The sequence below is a fragment of the Motacilla alba genome, chromosome 5 (assembly GCF_015832195.1).
Source record: "Motacilla alba alba isolate MOTALB_02 chromosome 5, Motacilla_alba_V1.0_pri, whole genome shotgun sequence".
NCBI lineage: Eukaryota > Metazoa > Chordata > Aves > Passeriformes > Motacillidae > Motacilla > Motacilla alba.
The window spans coordinates 55,019,934-55,038,351 of record NC_052020.1 but is presented as its reverse complement, the minus strand read 5'-3'; the positions used below and the strand labels follow the sequence as shown (position 1 = coordinate 55,038,351).

General features: G+C 44.5%; 1 protein-coding gene across 1 annotated transcript; it reads left to right on the top strand.

The window, feature by feature from the left end:
- The first annotated feature begins 2,616 nt into the window (after positions 1–2,616).
- PPP1R36 (protein phosphatase 1 regulatory subunit 36) lies at positions 2,617–18,138 on the top strand. The gene is given in 8 exon segments (XM_038139286.1): positions 2,617–2,652; positions 4,055–4,119; positions 5,256–5,336; positions 6,024–6,122; positions 6,124–6,140; positions 6,261–6,308; positions 6,808–6,935; positions 17,590–18,138. Coding segments are annotated over 8 exon segments (774 nt in total). The 3' UTR covers positions 17,890–18,138.
- The last annotated feature ends 280 nt before the right edge of the window (positions 18,139–18,418 follow it).

Below are 18,418 nucleotides of genomic sequence, written 5' to 3'. Positions count from 1 at the left end.
GTTTTTAATGAGCAGGCAGAGCACTTGGCAGGTAAATGGTGTAGTCATGGACAGCATTAGCTACTGGGACATTGAAATCTGTGCTTGTGTGTCCAATACAAACAGTAATGCACACATGCAGTCTAGTATTCCCAGAGAAACCAGGGCTGACATTTAACAGCCCCTGGGAAAAGAGGAGGAAATTAATACAGTGGGTATGGGAGACAGAGGCTTGACACAGCAAGAATAAAGAGGCAGAGAAGAGGTGGATGACTGGATGGTGAGTCAGTGATATTTTTGTTGAATTTATGCATTTGTTTACTTTCTGGGTGTGATAGCCAAATTAAACATTAGATATTCCTAAAGAATGGGTACATTTACATATTGTTGAGTGTTCTCAGTTACTGGGATGCTCGTGGACACACAAACACCACAAGAAACAACACTAAAAGAAGCCTATTAAGGGTTCAAGGTCAGTTGTTCAGAATTATGACAATTGGAGCAAGCCTCTTGCTTGCTTGTGCTTATGCCTCATAACCCAGTTTTTAATTATGCACTAACAGGTTTTTAAATTTTTTTTTCTTCTGCAGGGCACCTGCCTCAGCCAGTGCACACAATGGGCAGTGAAGCTCTAAGAAGGCAGTAGTTTCTGATTCAACATACACCTTATTCACTGGGTGTTGTTCAGCCCCAGCTCTGAAGAAGAATTGTTGCTTAGGATGCTGCCTGTGGAACTCATCACCATCACATCTCTATTGCTTCACATTATCTATTTAGTTTATACCCCTCAGATGTGTACTATACCCACAGGGAAGAAGGTGATGAATCAGCAAAAACCAAATGCCATGTGTGTCTATTATGGCATCTTCCACTGGAAACGCCAAGTTTTTCAGAGAGCTTTGTGGTATGCTTTTTGTGGAGTGTTCAAAGCAGATTTCCATTACAGAGGAAGGTTTCTCTCCTCTGCACGTCAAACACTAACACAGGTAGCCCTGGGTGTCTGCAACACATCCCTTACTTTTGCCAATTCTTTTAGCACAATTTTACTGGAGTCAAGATGGGCCAGTGGTCTCCTCAGGCTGATGACAGCCCTCCTCTCTAAAAATGAGCCAATGAGCCATCAGTTCCATCCATTCTCTTTTCCCCTGAGCCTGTTTCTACAGTGCTGCCTGGCTGCCATGGAGGAGATGTGAGGTTGTTCCCAAACCTGCTTCTCTCATCGTCTTAAATATGTAACTTGGCTGCCAAGTCATAGATATGCACTTGGCAGCCAGCAATAGCAACTGGAAACACAACATACACAATGCAATTGTATAAAAAAATGGAAAGAGATGGCTGCCGAGAGCAGAGCCAGAGAGCAATTTTCAGGCTGTTTTGAGATCCTTGCTTACTTATCCATGGACTCATTCTGTTTGCACGGATATGCCTCTAAATAGTACCCACAAGAGAAAAGATGCAGTGTTGGGAAGGCTTTGGAAATAAGGGAAGTTAGGGACAAGTTGCTTTATGGAAATTTTCTTTCCCTAGTTTGTGTTTTCCATTTGTTCTTCCACGTGGTCATGAACACCTGTGATACTTTCAGGACTATTTTCCCTAGTCAGCAACTACTGCAAAAAAGATTGATGCCATTTTAAGAGGTGGAAGCACAGAAAATGTTCCTTCTGTCTTACTGGCCTGACCTGTCTAGAAGCCTTAGATCAGGTATTTTCATCCTTTAAAGTACACGGTAGTGCAGCAACATTTTCTTAGGTTGTAGCTGACCTGGTCTGTTGCAAGGTGTGGTCCTTCCTTTGTCCCCTTGTATTTATCTGTATCTCCACTGGCCCTTGTCTGACTCCACCATGAACTGATATAAAATGCTAACTAAACAGAAAGCTTCTCATTTATTTTTGCTGGATGACTACTTTTGACAATTTAGGGAGCCGCCCTGCTGTGGGGTCAAAGATAAAGAATCATCACACAGGTAAACGATGGGAAAATTTTGATGGGATCAAGAATGCTTCTTCCATTAACAGCTGGTTCTTAGGCTGATTTAGCTGTGATGTGAAACCTCACCCTTGATGGAGACTTGACTCCTATTGGCAAAAAGTGCTTTTGTCAGCATAACTTGTACCAATTTTGGGTGTGAACTAAGCAATACCAGTTATACACAACACTGACCTGCTGTGAATGATGTGTGAGAGATTCTCTGCTTGAAAAACCAAATGTTTCACAATATCCCAAGGATTCTAAACCTCAAAATCATGCTCTAAAGTGACCTGCCTTAGTATATGGGAATTATTTCCAGGTGCAGCTTCCAAATCTTGAGCTGACTGCTCACATAAGGAACTAGGTTGTGCCACATATTTGTGACCTGATATAGTCTGAAATCTTGTAAAGCCCAAAGCTAAAGTGTGTTTAACATTCAGAGCTCTGTCACTGCCCATAACAGAAGGACAGGACCAGCTGCCCTCACTGCTACCAGTCCTGGGAAAACCAGGAAAATCTCTGCAGCTTCTGACCATCACTGCCACAATGAGCATAAATAAATGGCTGTGGAGATGTTATCAAATGGAAAAAACTCATTTCCCTGTTTGGACTAAAATGTTACCCAGGGAAGCTGCTTAGCAGAGCTGGGAGGAGCAGAGCACATTGGCCATGAGTCCTGGTGCCCAGAGCAGGCTGCAGGGGAGGGTACGTGCTGGGATCTGCAGTTCCTAGGGGACAGCAGATGGTCACTGCCATAAGCAGTGTCACGCCTTCACTCCTGACAGTGTCCTGGCAGCACTATGCCATCTGTGAGCCTCCCACCCTTCCCAGCTCCATCCTGTTGCTGCAGTTCGTGTTTGCCTCTGCAGCAGATCCCAGGGGCCACAGGAGGCCCCACGGGTGGGCAGGACCTGTCCTGCTGCCCCAGCACAGTGGCTGGGACAGTCATTCAGCCATTTGCATTAGTGAGGAGCAGCTGGGATGCATTTTGAAGACACGGGGGTGGAATTTTCTCCTTCCCGTGGTGTGCTGGTAAATCTTGCTGCGCTGGATTACCACCTTTCCTATTTTTCTTTCATGGCTCATAATCCCTTGTGTGTAACATGAAGGTACAGCATTTGCGTGGGCCTTTTCATCCGAGAGTGGCAAAACACTATTAGAAAGCTGGAACTGAAGACTAGAAGAGGCAAGCTGAAATAACCACTTTTTGTCAAAGGATTAGAGCCATGATTTCCTCATATTCATCTCTGCGGTCTAACCACCACATGGGCTGTGGGCTGCTGACTTGAAATTATTCTGTTGTCCCATATCCAGCCTCTACTACCCAATTAGATTGAGTAAGAATCTCTGAGAGCCTTGTGGCTGCCTGGCTGAATAGTACCTGGCAAAAAGTCACAGGAAAGCTTAAAGTTTCACTCAGTTTAAATTTGTAGGCAGAGGGATTTCAGCAATAAGAGTAATTTTGCTTTAAAGGTGACCTGCAAATAATAGTTAAGGGTTTGCAAGTCTCTCTTGTTAATTAAGAAAGGAGTAATAGACCTCATTTATTTCCAGGGGGTATTTTTGTTTGGAATTCCTAAAAATATATAGATGCTGTAAAATGCTGTTACTAGTAGTTTTGTCCAGTGTCCCTTGAAGTCTATCTGGTGTTTATTTAAATGTCTCAAAATATCAGGAGCATGCATAATATATTCCATCTTTTAGCAAAGGTTTCTTTTCTCCTGATACTTAGATTGTACAATTACATAAATATGATTAAAAACCCCAAAAGCAATGTGTTGTTTAATGCCTGGTTTCATTCAGTTTCTCAGTCTTTTCAGATTCACTGGCAATCAAAGAATGGATTCCTTTAGCAAATTTCCCATTAGTTATTCATGACCTGAAAAACAAAAAAAAAGAACAAATACACATTTTTCTTTCTTACACTGGCAATCTTTGAGAACTTCTGCTGAAATAACTCGCACACAAACAATATGTGGGGGAAAAGCAGGCTTAAGACTGATGGGAAGTGCCCAATATGCACAGAATTTGCCTTATAAATACTTTGTTGATCTGAGAACTTGAGCATGAATTTATGACATGCACTCTGTACACTGCTTCCTTGCAGAGGATAAGACTGGCTTGAGGTGTGTGGTACTGAAAAGCTGATACTAACACCCTTGAATCTGGAAGGTAAAATAATGATGTTTGGTTTCAAATTATGCAGCTTTAGGCCTTGATAAGTACAGAAGTTCCAAGTAAATTCAGTCTAGTATTTTTTTAAATAAAGCATCAACTGCAGGACAAATTCTTGCATCATGTTAATGGAGTGAAGGAGAAATACACATTTACTCCATACATCTCTCAAGCTGAACTACAGAGGGACAGCTAAAATTGTGTGTTGTGTGTCAGAAACGTGCCCCACACCCTGGGGCAGCTGTGCTGGCTGCAAGGGCCAAATGCCACACCAGGTGTCCCCAGGTGGAGGACTATGGAATGAGTCACACACCCTGTGGTGTGTGTGACTCTGCAATGGTGGGCAGTGGAGGACTGCAGACCTTCAGGGAAACCACTACTCTGCAGGGGAAAAAGTGCACCTAACTCTGCTTTGAACGTCTGTGGCAGGTGTGGATTAGGGCATTATCAGGCCTTTTAAACCATTAGGGGGGAAAAAAAACCCCAAAACCTAAAAGCACCCAAACTATCCCTCCCTGCTCTTTTCTCAGGGGCAGGGAGCCAGTGGATGTGGCAGCAGTGGGTCACCCACGCTGCCTGCTGCTGCCTCCTGCCCTGCTGGGCATTTTCCAAGCTTTTGTCTGGCTGGAGTCAGGCTGCTCCCCTCTGTCCTGGTCACACAGCTACAGCAGACACCTTCCATGGCCTGTGCCTCAGCAGCTTCAGCCAGCTTCTCCACTGGGGTTGGGAACGCTGCTGACTCTGCCCGGCAGCTCTCCAGGGAGAGGTGTGGGCTCTGTGGTGACCTCTGCCTGATCTTCCCTCAGTGATCCCAAAGAAGAGCTCTGGAATGGGACAGTTGGCATCTGAAATCTTCCCAAAGCCACTTGAGACACTGCTGGAAGGGTTTATGTGTCACAGGGCATATGGGGCAGGAGGCAGAGCAAGAGAGCCCCCAGAAACCCCTTTGTTCTTTGCTTCTGTATTCTTGAAAGGAACGTCTCACAATGGCTTCACCACAACCCAAATATTTTCTTAGTGTCAGCTAGAGGTCGAAATAGATATATCTTCATGTTCTGGGATCTTGATCTCTCCTAGTAATGCTGCTAGTAATTTAAAATGATACTGCTGCATGCTCATACTCTGTATTTCAGCTCCAATCCAGCAGCTGAGGAAAACCTCAAGGAAGGAAAAAATGCTCTCTTTCAGGAAATGCATGTGAAGACATTAAAGAGGTATTTCAATTCGACTAGCCCAGCTCAAAAAGAAACAAGATCATCTGGGTGGGAATATTTTCACCCATTGTCTGAGGATCATGTCTGAACAAAGCACATGAAGCAGGAAGCCAGCTGTCATTTCAACAGGGTGGATGAGTGGTCTGAACACAAAAACAGAGCCAGACATGCCTGGTGTTGAATGCTAGCTCAGGCTCAGCCTGGTCTGACTTTGGTAAAGTCATTCAGCATCTTTGTTGCTGTTTCCAGATCGCTCACAATGAGGTAATAATTCTCATCTACTCCAAAGAGTATTGTGAGGTAATTAATTCATCTGTGTAAGGCACTTCAAAGATTAAATTATTATTATTGTTATTAATTTTATAAATTCACAACATGGTATAGCTGACTTTCATCCATTACTTAAAACCTCTTTGATCTATATAATACAGTTGCAACTTATTATATTAGCAACTAAAGGTGCAACTTCAGATGCAACCTTAGAGAAATGTCCTGTTTCTCTCAACATCCCCAGCCTGATTTGTGGTTCTAACAGTTGAAAGTTAGTTCAGGATACCTGCCAAGCACATTTCACTGCTTGTCCCTTTGAAACTGAGTGCAATGAAGGGAACATGTCCCGGGCAGACAGTATTCTCAGACTGGAATGAGCACAGTGTCCTTGAATGTTATATATTGGTCAACCACCAGCATCTTCCAAGAGGATTGCAGTGCCGTGCTCCCTGAGAGAAGGCTGGCTGACCAAGGAGGGAAATTGCATAGGCTGTCCAAGTGGGTACAATATGAATACATTGGATGATGTAAAATGTGAGTAATTGCTGGTATTTCACATCAGCAAGGCATTGCCTCTACAACTTAGAAAGCTGTTTCTGCTGACACTAGCAATTTTTTGAGGAAATTCTCTTTTCCTCCTCTGTATGCTTTCAGAGGCTGCTCTGCTTTTGAAAGAAGTGAATGACTCACATCACATTACCTTTTGTAGCTGGTATGAGGTATGTCATGTAGAGTTCGTTTTGAGAACTTTGTGTGCAGCTGGATGTGGAGGGAACTCTCTTCTGATTGAGAAGCAAAATGGGAAATATCAGAGGTTTAAAATCTCTCAGCTGTGTGGTTCAGTGGGAAACAACACTGAATTCATGTTGTCTTGAACACATGCAAAGAAATAATTCTATCACCTGTTTGAAAGTTTTCTATTCTGTTACCTAAAGGAAGGTGAAGTGCAGAAAATAAATATGTTTCTTGGAAATATCTCTGGTAATAGCCAGTTCAATCTACTCTTCAGCATGTTTATTGGACTGTCAGTAGTTCTCTAAAAACCTTCCAAGTCCTAGTGTGAGGTGGAGTGCTTGCTACAAATAGGTCTCAGCCATTTTGCTAATCTTTGGTATAATGCAGCCCTTGAGCAGAGACTTTGTTCTTTCTCATAATGGTCTGGTGGTGTCTCTATCTGCAGATCTGGAAACTTCACAGTGACCATTCCTCCTTCTACTTAGGAATGAGAAACTAGACGAGTTCCTCATGGCCCTGCTCCTCTACCTACCTTTTCACCTGGGAAAAACTGCCCTGGAATTACCTGGAAAAGGAATGCAGATCCTTGATTCTGTGAGTACCGTAGGGGTATAAGTACACAGATCTTGCCTCAGCAAATCTGGAATCATAGATCAGTCTTTTGGGATTCTGTTTGTGAGCAGAAGGAGCTGCTGGCTATGTTGGGATTTATGGGATACTACAGAAGCCCTTTGTTCTCACCATTTATGTCTCCAATCTCCCTGTCCTCTGTGCTTCCAGGACACAGGCTCCTCTGGCTGGGGAGAGGCAGATTTCCTGGCAGGGTTTGAACCCTGCTTTGCCTCAGCCCTTCCCTGAGTGCTGAGCTCTGTTGTCCACGTGCCACAGCATCACCGCAGTCTCCTGTCCAGGGTGGTGGCAGGGTCCGGTCCTGCTGCAATGGGGCCACCAAATAATCTGGGTCCACAAGGTGATTTGAATAAATAATTTCTACTACCACTGATGTTAAATCTGTGTGAGTCCCCTGGACCAAATGACCATCCCTTAATGCCCTTTCCCAGGACTAACATTAGCATCCAGCCATTTCTGCCTGCAAAACAGAGCAGCAAATAGTCACAACTGAGTCTGCCGTGTGTTAATTTGTGCTGTGGGTGACACTGCTTTAAGACTTCATTTCTAAATACTTTGCAAAGCAGGTTCTGATGACTCTTAGGTGCTAGAAACATGTTACAGCATGAGAAATAAGTGCTAGGAAAGCAGTTCCCAAGTTAGGGTGTGTGACCACATTTGCTGCCTTGCAAAGTGGAAGTGAGGATGCCAGGGGAACAGATCAGGAGCTGCTGTGTTAGAGGGTTATGTGCCTTGGGAGAAAGCACTGCAGAATTACAAGCTGTGATTGTATCAAACTTCTGTGATTTTCTGGAGTCTAATCGTTTCTGGAATTGGTTCACCATTCTCATAAAGCACTTAATGATTACCTGCTTCACAGTTCATGAAGCCTTGATATAAAGACAGGCAGATTTATCTCGATTGAAGAATAGAGTGTTGGAGAATTTGTGTCCCTAAGGAATTGATTTGTTCTACATCCACAGATTTACAGATGTTTCTTTCATTGCTCAAGGAACAATTTGTAAATACAGAAAACCATCAGCACAGTTCAGTACACAAAGGTCATAGATTCAGCTGAGGTGCTCTGGGCTGCAGTTCACAAAAAAATTTCCTTGCTCCTGGCTGGTAAAGGACAAGGAGGCCACGCCGTGGGTCAGGACACCTCACTCTGTCATTGACTGGTGTGGCAAATGCAGCAGCAGACTGAAACAAAGGGGAGTTCAGACCTGTTGCAATATAGGGTTGTTTCCTGGATCAAGGGACCTCTGGTTAGTAGGGATCAGCTGTAAGCTACTGGATAAACCCTGTCAGATGAAGCTTTTCACTGCATTGTGCCATGCAGCGCTCTCAAAGTGAGTCCTGCTTATTGGTGGGAAACATATACTGAGTACTGTCCTTGTTCACAACAGGGCTTTATTTAGATTCATTACCATCCCTGGAGGGAAGTGCTTGCTCGTCAGGATTATCTGAATGGAGTGTCAAGAGAAGATTAAAGAACATGCACTTACCAGGCAGAAGCAGGAATTCAGGATATTGATCTACTGCAGTATAAATACAAGTAAGGAAAATAAAATGACAAAAGGCAATTTTAGGTCCTATTTAATGTTGAAGTGCAACCTTAATTGTTTTAGTGTCTTAGCTGAATTGGAGAAGCAGGGGGATGTTAGTCATGCTGTGAAGAGCTTTCTGGTATTACATCTTCTTTAACTATTCAAGAACCTCCCATTTCTCGTTGTCCACATGGTCTAATTACAAACTTACATGTGCTATATTTCAAATCACATGTATCAAGGACTGTCTTTCCCCTCCTGTGGAGTAAAATTCTGGAATGATCTTCCATTGGAAAGTAGAGGGGGCAAGCAAGAAAACGGCTGTGTTTCTGAAGGTGGAGTTCTGAGAGCTTGTGAAAGGGATTTCGTAACTACAGAATAAAATTGGAATGACATAAAATTACACTTGTGATAAGAATCCTTGGGTTTGTGATATGCTGATGTACTTGGGCAAATGTGAAAGAAGATTGCATAGTCATTTGTTTTCCTGTATCTATCCCACATAAATCCCATGCTCAGGGCTGCTGCTAGTGGCCTGCTCAGGAAGAAAACTCCTCCCCCTTCCTCCAAGATATAATTTAATTTCAGAGGCTCTTTTGCTTCCCTGCGTAGGGCTGGCAACGTGCCACAAGGAGAGACAGACTGGAGGCAAGACATGCCAGTGCCACTTCAAGTTTCTCCGTAGTGATGCCTGTAATTTGCTCCCAGTTAAACCAACAGACAGATTACTTGGAGACAGGGCTTGGGGACCCACCTAGCCCTTTATCAGCCTCATGCTCACCTAGGACAGGCACATCCAATGCTGTGCAGTCCTCCAGCAGTGCTTCTTGCAGGCCCAGTGAGATAACCTAACGAGGCAGAAAACAAAGCTGGCTGTTCCTGCTCCTCTTTGGTGTGTTTGGGGGTTCCTGCCATTTGGGCTGCCTATTTGAGAGGCTTAACTCATCTGTTGGGTCTAATTTTGTCCATAACGAGCCAGACCTGATGGTCTGAATAGCTCCTCAGCTCTCTTGAACCTAAACCACTTACCCTTGTAGAAGTATTAGAGTCCACAGTCCCTCAAGGGACACCTATGACCATCCAGGCTTCAGAATTCATTGCTTCTGTGCTTAAAATATTGGAAGGGGATCCTGTCAGAGAAAGTCAGGATGACTCTGGACATCTTTTGCTTCTTGTGACTTTGTCCTTTGTTGATGCCCTGCTGATTCTTTGGAAATCCAAGCCTGAGGCTTTCGCGATTTTTTTCTAGATTCAGGAAGATCTTGTAAAATACCATTAAAAACAACTTACCAGTTTTCCAAAGCAGTAAGCATGAGACATTTCCCCACTGGAGACAGCTTGGGAGGATTCATCTCTGAAATATGTGACTCTAAGAACAAAAACTCACCAGCAGTGGATGAGACATGAATGGAACAAGGGCTATTATTTCTGTCCTGCATTTTCTTTCTCCTTTAGTTTCTGGTTCTGCTTCCAACCCTTTCATGTCTTTTGGGGGAAATCTGCTGAATTTTATTAGCAATTACCCTTGAGAAGCCCAGAGTAATTGTTTCAATTTATCAAGGAAGGGTTGGGTAGGAAGCTTTAGAGCTGGAGCCCATCAAGGAAGGGCAGATAAAACCAATTCTCCCGTGTGTGAGAAGAGGCTGGAAGCTTTTCGGCCAGCAGCACTCCCAGGAACTGGCAGACAGTCGGGTGGATTACAGGGGAAGCAGAGGAAATAGAAAGCTCTTTGGTTTGGAATTTCCTTAGTGTTTGATGTGAATTGGTTTAAAATACAGGCTTGCAGTGTCAGCCTGTCCTGTTTGGAGGCGGTCCTGAAGGCTGAAGCTTCCTGGGCCTTTTTGAAGAGCAGTAAGTGGTGACTCCGGGAGAGCCAGACCCACAGCTCCAGGCTGCCGTGACAAAGCCAGCCCTGGGGATCCCTGCCCCCGGGCCTTCCATGCTGGCTTCAGGAGGGGCTCATAAGCTATGCAGGATCAAAGACAGCAGCCTGACTGCAGCTTATGTGTTGTGTGGGGCAAGAAAGACTGTCTGGGCCCAAGCCCCAGCCCCCGTGGCCCCACCAGCACTGCCCAGCTGCTCTGGAAGCATCTGAACCGTGCTCCAGAGGGATCCCTCATGGTGGTGCCAGCCAGCATGTTGGTTTGGGTGCCTAAAATCCATACTGACTTTTCAGGAACAGTCCCTCTTTTTGCCTCTTTATTGTCCAGAGCCCCTTCCCTGAAAACATTGTTGCCTTTTTGTTTTAAAAAGGACTGTGATATTTTAGAGAAGATGTGTTGGTGAAGTTAGGGGTGTCCAGGCCTACCTTGCCAAGGTGTACTGTATCCTCATCCTCAAGGAATGGCACAGCAGCAGCACATTCCCAGTGCAAAGAAAGCCAGTCCCTTCTGGGGACTCTCTCAGGGGCCTCAGTAGCCCAGGGTCAAGGTCTCTGTTGCATGACACAAGTGAATGCCCAGGACAATAAATGTCTTGTGAGCCAAGGAGTCACGGAGACCTATGGGATCATGAGACAGAGAAGTGTCCTGTCTTCCTGCACCTCTGTCTTATCTCATGACCAATTCCAAAAGTGTTTCTGGTGAGCTGCAGACAACTGATTTGGCCACAATGAATTGCAGCAGAGCTCTGGATGCCAGACTGGAGAGCTGTACCCCAGTATGCAGAAGTGTTGCTGAAGACACGGAGCAGAAAACTTTAATGGACTCAACGTGAAAGTCAGCAGGGCAAAAATCAGTGCAGCCTGAATCTTACTCCTGCCTCTTCCACTTAATCTTGAAAGCAAATCATTGGGTGCCTGCTGGTTGCCATTTATGCCTGCATAAATCTCTTCTGCCAAGTCTGAGACAGCATAAAGACAAGTCTAGCAAGGGAGGGAGGCAATGTACCTGAAGGGCAGCAAGTGCAGGGAGGAGAGGTAAGAAGGGGCTGTGCTTGGGCATTGGAAGTGTAGGATCCCCTCTCTGAGTGGGGAAGGTGGTGCATGGCTATTTCAGAGTGGTGGAGACCAACCAGGCTTCAGCAGTGATGGTCCAGCCATGGGCTGAAAGGGAGACAAACTGATAGTGAGATTTAAGAAAGGACCAGAAGGCAGGAGAGGATGAGAGGCTGTTTGAAAAGGGAGAGAAACTAAGGGAATGATGAGGACAAGAAAAATGGGATTTTTAACAGGTGATGAGGATGGTGTGGTTTAATCCTGGCCAGCAACTAAGCACCAGAAAAAATGGTTAATGAAAGGAAAATGTAATGACAGAGAGATCATACACTGTACGAGTGTTAGGGACTCCTTCCTCAGTCATGCATGTTCTCATACAATATTTCCTTTCCCTGGCAATACAAAAGAGCAGTCCCCACACAGCACTCCAGTCCCTTGGGATCCTCTTGGGATCCTCTCAGAGCAGTTTCATGAAAACTTTCAGCAGCTGGTGTGAAACTGCTGCCAGTCCCCCAGAGGAGTCACAAGCATGCACCTGCCTTCCTGCAGCACTGCTCCAGGCAGCCTTGCTCCTGGCTGGGTGGGGGAACCTGGGTTTCTTTGTAATCAAGAGGAGAAGGTAACCCACAAAACGATGGAGTCAAAGGGGGCTGGAATTGCTGTCCCAACAGGGCTTCCATTACAGTGTGTCCCTTACCAAAAGGTGCTGGACACAGAATAAGAATGTGTTTCCCCTGGATCCTGACACATCAGCTCTCCACCAGGCACTGTGGGAGCAGCCTTCTCTGCCAAATTCTTGCTCCCAAATCCTGATGAGCAGAGTCAACCTTCTTTCTGGTGGCACAGGGAGGGTTATGACAGCATTTCATTGCTTATTGGGTGGCCCGAATGTCTGTGCTTATCTTAAGTTGGAGGGACTTACTGCAATAACTTGTATTTAAGCCTGATGCAGCTGGGTAAAACAGGCAGCTAGCTCTGCTGCCTCCTCAGCCACTCCTGCTGCCTGGTGAAAGGGAGGGATTGAGACAAGCAAGAGATGCAGTGGTGAAAAACCACCAGCATGGGAGTGAAACCATGTTCTTGAGTATTTCCATCCCAGCGGGGGTTGGAGGCTGGGTTGGGTTGGGATGTTGGTGTCCAGGCTGTGGAAAGACACAGGCTGGAAAAGAGCTGTGTTTTTAAAACCCTCCTGATGTAAGGCAGGTGCTGTGTGAGGAGAGGGCTCACTGAGTTACTCATACAGGGTGGCTGACTACAGCTGCCTTCAGAGTTAGGCTAATGCTGAGCCTGTTATAATATAGGGCACTTCCCATACCATGCTGCAATTACATAAACATAATCTTTTCCAGGTTGACTCATTCCAGCCTTAAATGTTATCTGGATCCTCCCAGACCATTATGTGAACAGCCAAGTACAAGAGCTAAAGGACAGAACTGGTTAACACTCTTAATTATAAGATGGTTAGGAATTTTTTGAGCACACATGGGTTTGGATGAAGTGGAAACTGTGGGGAAGGTTACTTTTGATGGGTTATTTTTTTAACATTAAAAATGTTTAGATTAAAAAGCTGAGAGACTCTTGATGGTGTATCAAACCCCAGTTTTGCTGTATTTCCTTATAACCCAGCTCTGGGTTCATGGTGGTGTTGAAGGTGTTGCTTTTCATTCCAATTCACCATAGCAACATTTTAATGAAATCTTATACTATGTAGGTAAAGTGCTTTGTCTGCCAGATCTGCCAAATGTCTGTGTGTTCACATGAAATTATTGATGTTTCACAGAGGTGTTTTCCCTGAAATTGTAAAAAGGGATACTTAGGTGGAGATCATCTTCAGCTTAAACACTTGCATGATTTGTAAAATTCAGCATTAAAATCCTGTCTTGACACTATTCCAGACTGGAATTTGAGAGTTCCTGCAGACCTGTTATTTGTATATGCTAGCATTAGTCCTTTTGTGCCTGCAATGCTAAGGAAGGAATAGGTGTGTCTGGATTTCTCCTTTTAAGTTATGAGGATTGTGCAACCTTTCTGTAGTGCCAGTTTCCTTATGGGCATTTGTCACGATGGGAACAATACAGAGTGTTCCCAAAGCTGCATCCATGGGGCAAACAGGGCTGTGCTCCTCTTTCTTTTATGCATGAACTCACCCCCTGCACAGCTCTGAGAAATCAATATTCCTGTGTCAATTCTAGAATGAATATTGGTATGCTACTAGAAGCCATGATGCTTTTTGCTCACTCTTTCAAATTTCTTACAAGTCCTGTCCTGAAGCTTGTTGCTCCAGGATATTTTCCTGACCCTTTTTTGTATTTTCCTAATTAGCAACTGTGCCCTAGACATGGGAGGTGCCTTCTAGTTCAATACTTATTTTAGGAAACTTTACTTCATGCAGGTCTTTTGGCTTAGTGCCTCACCTCAGGGAAGAAAGCACTGGGAGAAAGAAGGGTGAAGACCCCTGGCTTCTTTGTCTCTAATTATTAGTGTTGTTTTCTCTTCCTGGCTTCTACATAGGTTTCTCTGCTAAACCAGGAGCTTAGTTCCCAGATACCACATGAGCTGCACACTGTTAAAAGGAGAATCTGGGTTTCATATTTAGGTTTAAGTACCTGGGGTCACTTTAGGTCTCTCTTCTCTGGTACTCTGAAGACAGAATGCTGTTCTTTACCAGAATCCATAAGGAACCCAAATCATTGGGGCTGTTTTGGGAGTTTTCATTGGCAAAGGGCCATGCTGTGCATGCAGAGTCAGGCCTCTTCTCCATATGTGAAGCATCAGCAGGATGGGGGCTGGTGGGAACTAGGTATGGAGATAAGTGGTTTTCTTGATCAAAAAAATCAGTAAATAGAAGTCCAGGGATGGTAAATAGAGCTAAAGGGCTGAAAGGTACTATCTACATGGACTGCTCTGCATTGATATTTCTGGGGTGATGGCAGCTGGGAATCAAGGTCTTGATGTTATCGGGAAGGTAAGGGACACATCAGGAGCTGGTGAGCTGATGTGGAGACAGGCTTTCCTGTGCAGCTGGCAGCACCAAGCCAGACCTGTGGGGATCTGTAGGTTAGCAGGGAAAATGTGTTTGCATTCCCATGAGGGTGAGTTGTGCCATCTCCAGGAGAGCAGAGTGGCTGCTGGGATGTGTGCATCACCCTCTGCTTAATGGCCACTTCCATGAGGGACAGTCATTTGGCTTTGTGTGACCATCTTGGGCTCAAGAGGGTGGCGACAGCATCTCTTTGGCTTCCTTGGGCAAATTGCTGCTTCTTTAACAAAGGCCCTTTGTTGTTCTTGGGCATGTTTTACATTTCTTCTTGGAGATACATCAGGCGCCTCCTTCCTGGTTTTCGAGTTTATTGTCTCAGCATTGTCCTGGCTTTTTGCCCCCAATAATTCTGCTTGCTGCTCTTCCAGTGATGTCAGGAAGAGTTTTTTATTGACTTCAGTGGGAACTGGGTTAGATCAGCGCTGACCACTTTTCAGGGGCCTGTGCAGAGAGCTCAGTCTAGATAGCATAGCAGGGGAGCTTTGCCTGCTCATCACAACCAGCTTTGTTCTCTGTCAGATTTAATTAACTCAGCCATACAATGTTTTGCATTTTCTTCTTCTGAGGCAACGCAGAAGTCCTGTCTTTCTCTTGGACAGTGGGTCTCTGCGTGCTGCTAATGAGGATCTACCAGCAACAACTTTATTGCCCTGGTGGAATGCCAGCTTGGCATAGCCCCATGAGTCACATTCAATGCTCTGTTCAGAGAACTGAAAGGACGACTGCTGCTATTAATTTTGTGCTCTTGTTTGCTGCCTTAGGAGAAAAACATCATTACACAAAGATCGGAGCTTCTTTGAGGTAAAAAAGTCACAAAGATAAACAGAGAGTGTGACTGAGCGTCAGCCCAGAGCGTGTCCCTCCCTGCACATCCACCCAAATGCTCCTTTCTGGTTTTTGTTCCCCCAGTAGTTTGTTTGTAGGGCAGAGTGCATAGAATAAAATTTGACCTCCAGGGCCTAGGTGTCCCTGTAAAATACCATCTCTTTGCCCTTCAGCACAAACCTTTTCCCCTTGGAGCCCTAAGCTGGGGAGTTTCAGTCCCTTGGTGGCTCTTGGACTCCAGACAGTTCCCACCACAGCCTGAGGTCCCTCTGGGAAGTCTGTTCTACAGATTTCTTCTCATCATTGGCCTCATTGTTTCATCTCTGTAGGTAGGAAATTTTATAGTCTTTCATTTCCATTGCCCTTGGTGACATTTCTAGATGCCAATAAGCTCTTCTGGCCTGCCTCCTGCAACTCCAGCAGCCATTTGTGAGACTTGCCATGTAGCAGGGCTTCAGCAGAATCAATACAGAATATCTGAGCCCAAATTATACTTTGTACTTCATAAACTGGGAAGCTTTTCCTTGAAATAGTGGAACTGTGGATTTAGCTCCAAGGACACCCAGCAGTCCCAGTGATGCCATCTTTTCAAGAACAGACTTGGTAGAGATCAGATTCACAGGGAGTCGATTCAGTTTATGCCAGGGATGACAAATGTTACATAGGAGTGAAAAGCCAGATTTTGTTTTCTTTTAATCAGCAAGCAGACACTTGAAGGTGAGATGCAATGAGCTGGTATTTGGTAGTGATATTTTCTCTGATAATAGTGCTGTCATTCAGGGTGGAGATCATCTTGTCTGCCTGCAGCTGCCTAAACACTTTGTCCAGTCAGACCATGCCTTCAGCTGCCTCAACAGCCACTGTGGAATAAAGAAGCTCAGCCAGAGGGTGAATTGTTGCCTCTTGAGAGAGATGTGTGTGATAGGAACCCCCACAGAGTGACTCATCCCATCAGTCTCTTTCCATTGATTATTGAGGGAAACGGGGTGGTTATCTCAGGCTAGACTAGCCAAGACTATGCCAAACTGGTCAGAGTTGAGCAAGGTGGAATCCATCTGAGCTCACTCTGTTTCTAGCTTCATCTCTCTGCATAACTTTAAAAAAACAGTGCTTTCAAATCTTTACTGGTCCATGCATGGATTTGGTAGTGTTTTAAGGAAGGATAAAACCTAAATCTTTCTCACTGGGAGAGGGGCCACTGGACTGAGGATTTGGTCTGCACAGGAGGAACAAGAGGAACAGGAGAGGCCTGGGAGAGCCTGAAGCTTGCAGAGATAGTTCTCTTGGTTATCCAATGGCAAAGCACCTACCACCAATCATAGTGCTTGTTCAAAAATCGTAATTTTTCTGTGGAAAGGAAATATGCCTTAATATAAGCTTAAGCAGAAATTAATCAAAACTTATGAAAATCAAAATGGGGTTTGTTTCCTTGCTCATGATTCATTCCAGCTTCTTCAATCTTCTTGACTTTTAGTTTCTAATAATGTTCTGATCAGGAATTACTGATACACTTTATTCCAAAAAAAGTAATTTTGTTACATTGTACTTTAAACATACAATTTTGATGGTAATAGAAACAGAACCTTTTCTCCTGATTCATGAGAAATCTTTCAAGCCTGGGTATGCCATAGGAGAGGAATTCCATTTCCTGTCTAGCAGTGGTTAACAGTATCACTGCAGTATTTTGTGCAATAACATTATTTTAAATGCAATAACTCAGGACTACTGAGTTATCAGTAAATCAGTTTCGCTCTGTTTCAGTGTATGGAAAGCTCCCTTTAAGACTTAACTCTTCTTTTGCCTGGAAATGAGAAATTAGGAATTGCCTTCATGAATGCTACAGCACTGCACATGCAAAACCTTTGGCCATGTCTCCAGCACATGACCAGTGAGTCTGGTATTTCTTGAGAGTGTGAAATTTGCTGCACACGCTCCTGTAATTGTTCTCTGCATGCTCTGGGATCATCAGGTGCATCCCGAGCATCTTGGCTTTATACATTGCACACAGAGTCATGTAATTGGTATGCAGAGGAACCAAACTCAGGGAGCTTCACTGGGATGTCTGTAATCCATGCTGTGTGCATGCTCGCTCCAGACATGAACACAAGGGGTTTTCAAGGTGCTGAGGGTACAAGCACGGTTATTTGTTTTCCCCTGGGGCAGAGCAGGAATTCTCTGCTAAAGGAGGCAAGGTTCTTTGCTGGTTTTTCTAGGACAAACCTGTCCCTCTCCCCCCTGTTTCTCTTTTCTTCATTGTGTAAAGCAGATTACCATGATGTTTTCCAACAGGGTGGCATCACTGGAGCTCATTGTAGCGAGTTAAAATCCTGGATGCACACACCCCATGGGACAGTGGAGGAGAAGAGGAAGAACAAGAAGAAGAACAAGGATGAGTGGTTCCTCTACCTTGACAGATGACGTGACTTTGCCACCTTGAGAAGCCCCAGAGGAAGGCTGAGCAGTGGCAGCACTGTGCTCCAGAGAGCAATGGCAGAAGGTGGCTGCAGTCAGAGCAGCTGGCAGCAGTGGTGTCTGTGGGACAGCATGCTTTCACTTTGCTCAGTAAATGACTTTGAAATTGCAGCTTGAGATGCCCAACTCATTTGTCAGAGCTGGGGGAGTTTGACACACAAGAGGCTGGGCTGGGTGACTGGAGATCCAGGCTATAATTCCTGGTCCTTCATCTTAATGCCTTAGTCGGGCCATTTTTGAGAAGATTATGTTCCTGGCTGATTTAAACAACTGCTTTGACACCTGCAGATGAATATTATTATAAATTTCAATGTCGACCCTGTTTTTCTAAAGAGTTAGCAAAACAACCAGGAGACATGACTTAGTAGAGCCAAAAAATTGGTGAAATTTTGCTTCTGAAGGAAGCTATTCTATTCCAGAATCTCAATTATATTGTGTTCACTTGTGTTTTTTCAATTTCCTTTCCTATCTTTCTTTTTTTTTTTTTTTTCTTGGATAGAACTAACCCTAATTATGACAATTTTACCTATAAAACTGTCTGTACCTGCCAAATATTCAAATGTTAGCATGGAAATTTTAGCAAGGAAAATTTAGGATGAAATCCTGACTTGGTAATAGCTGATAAAAAGCAATGGAAAAACAATAG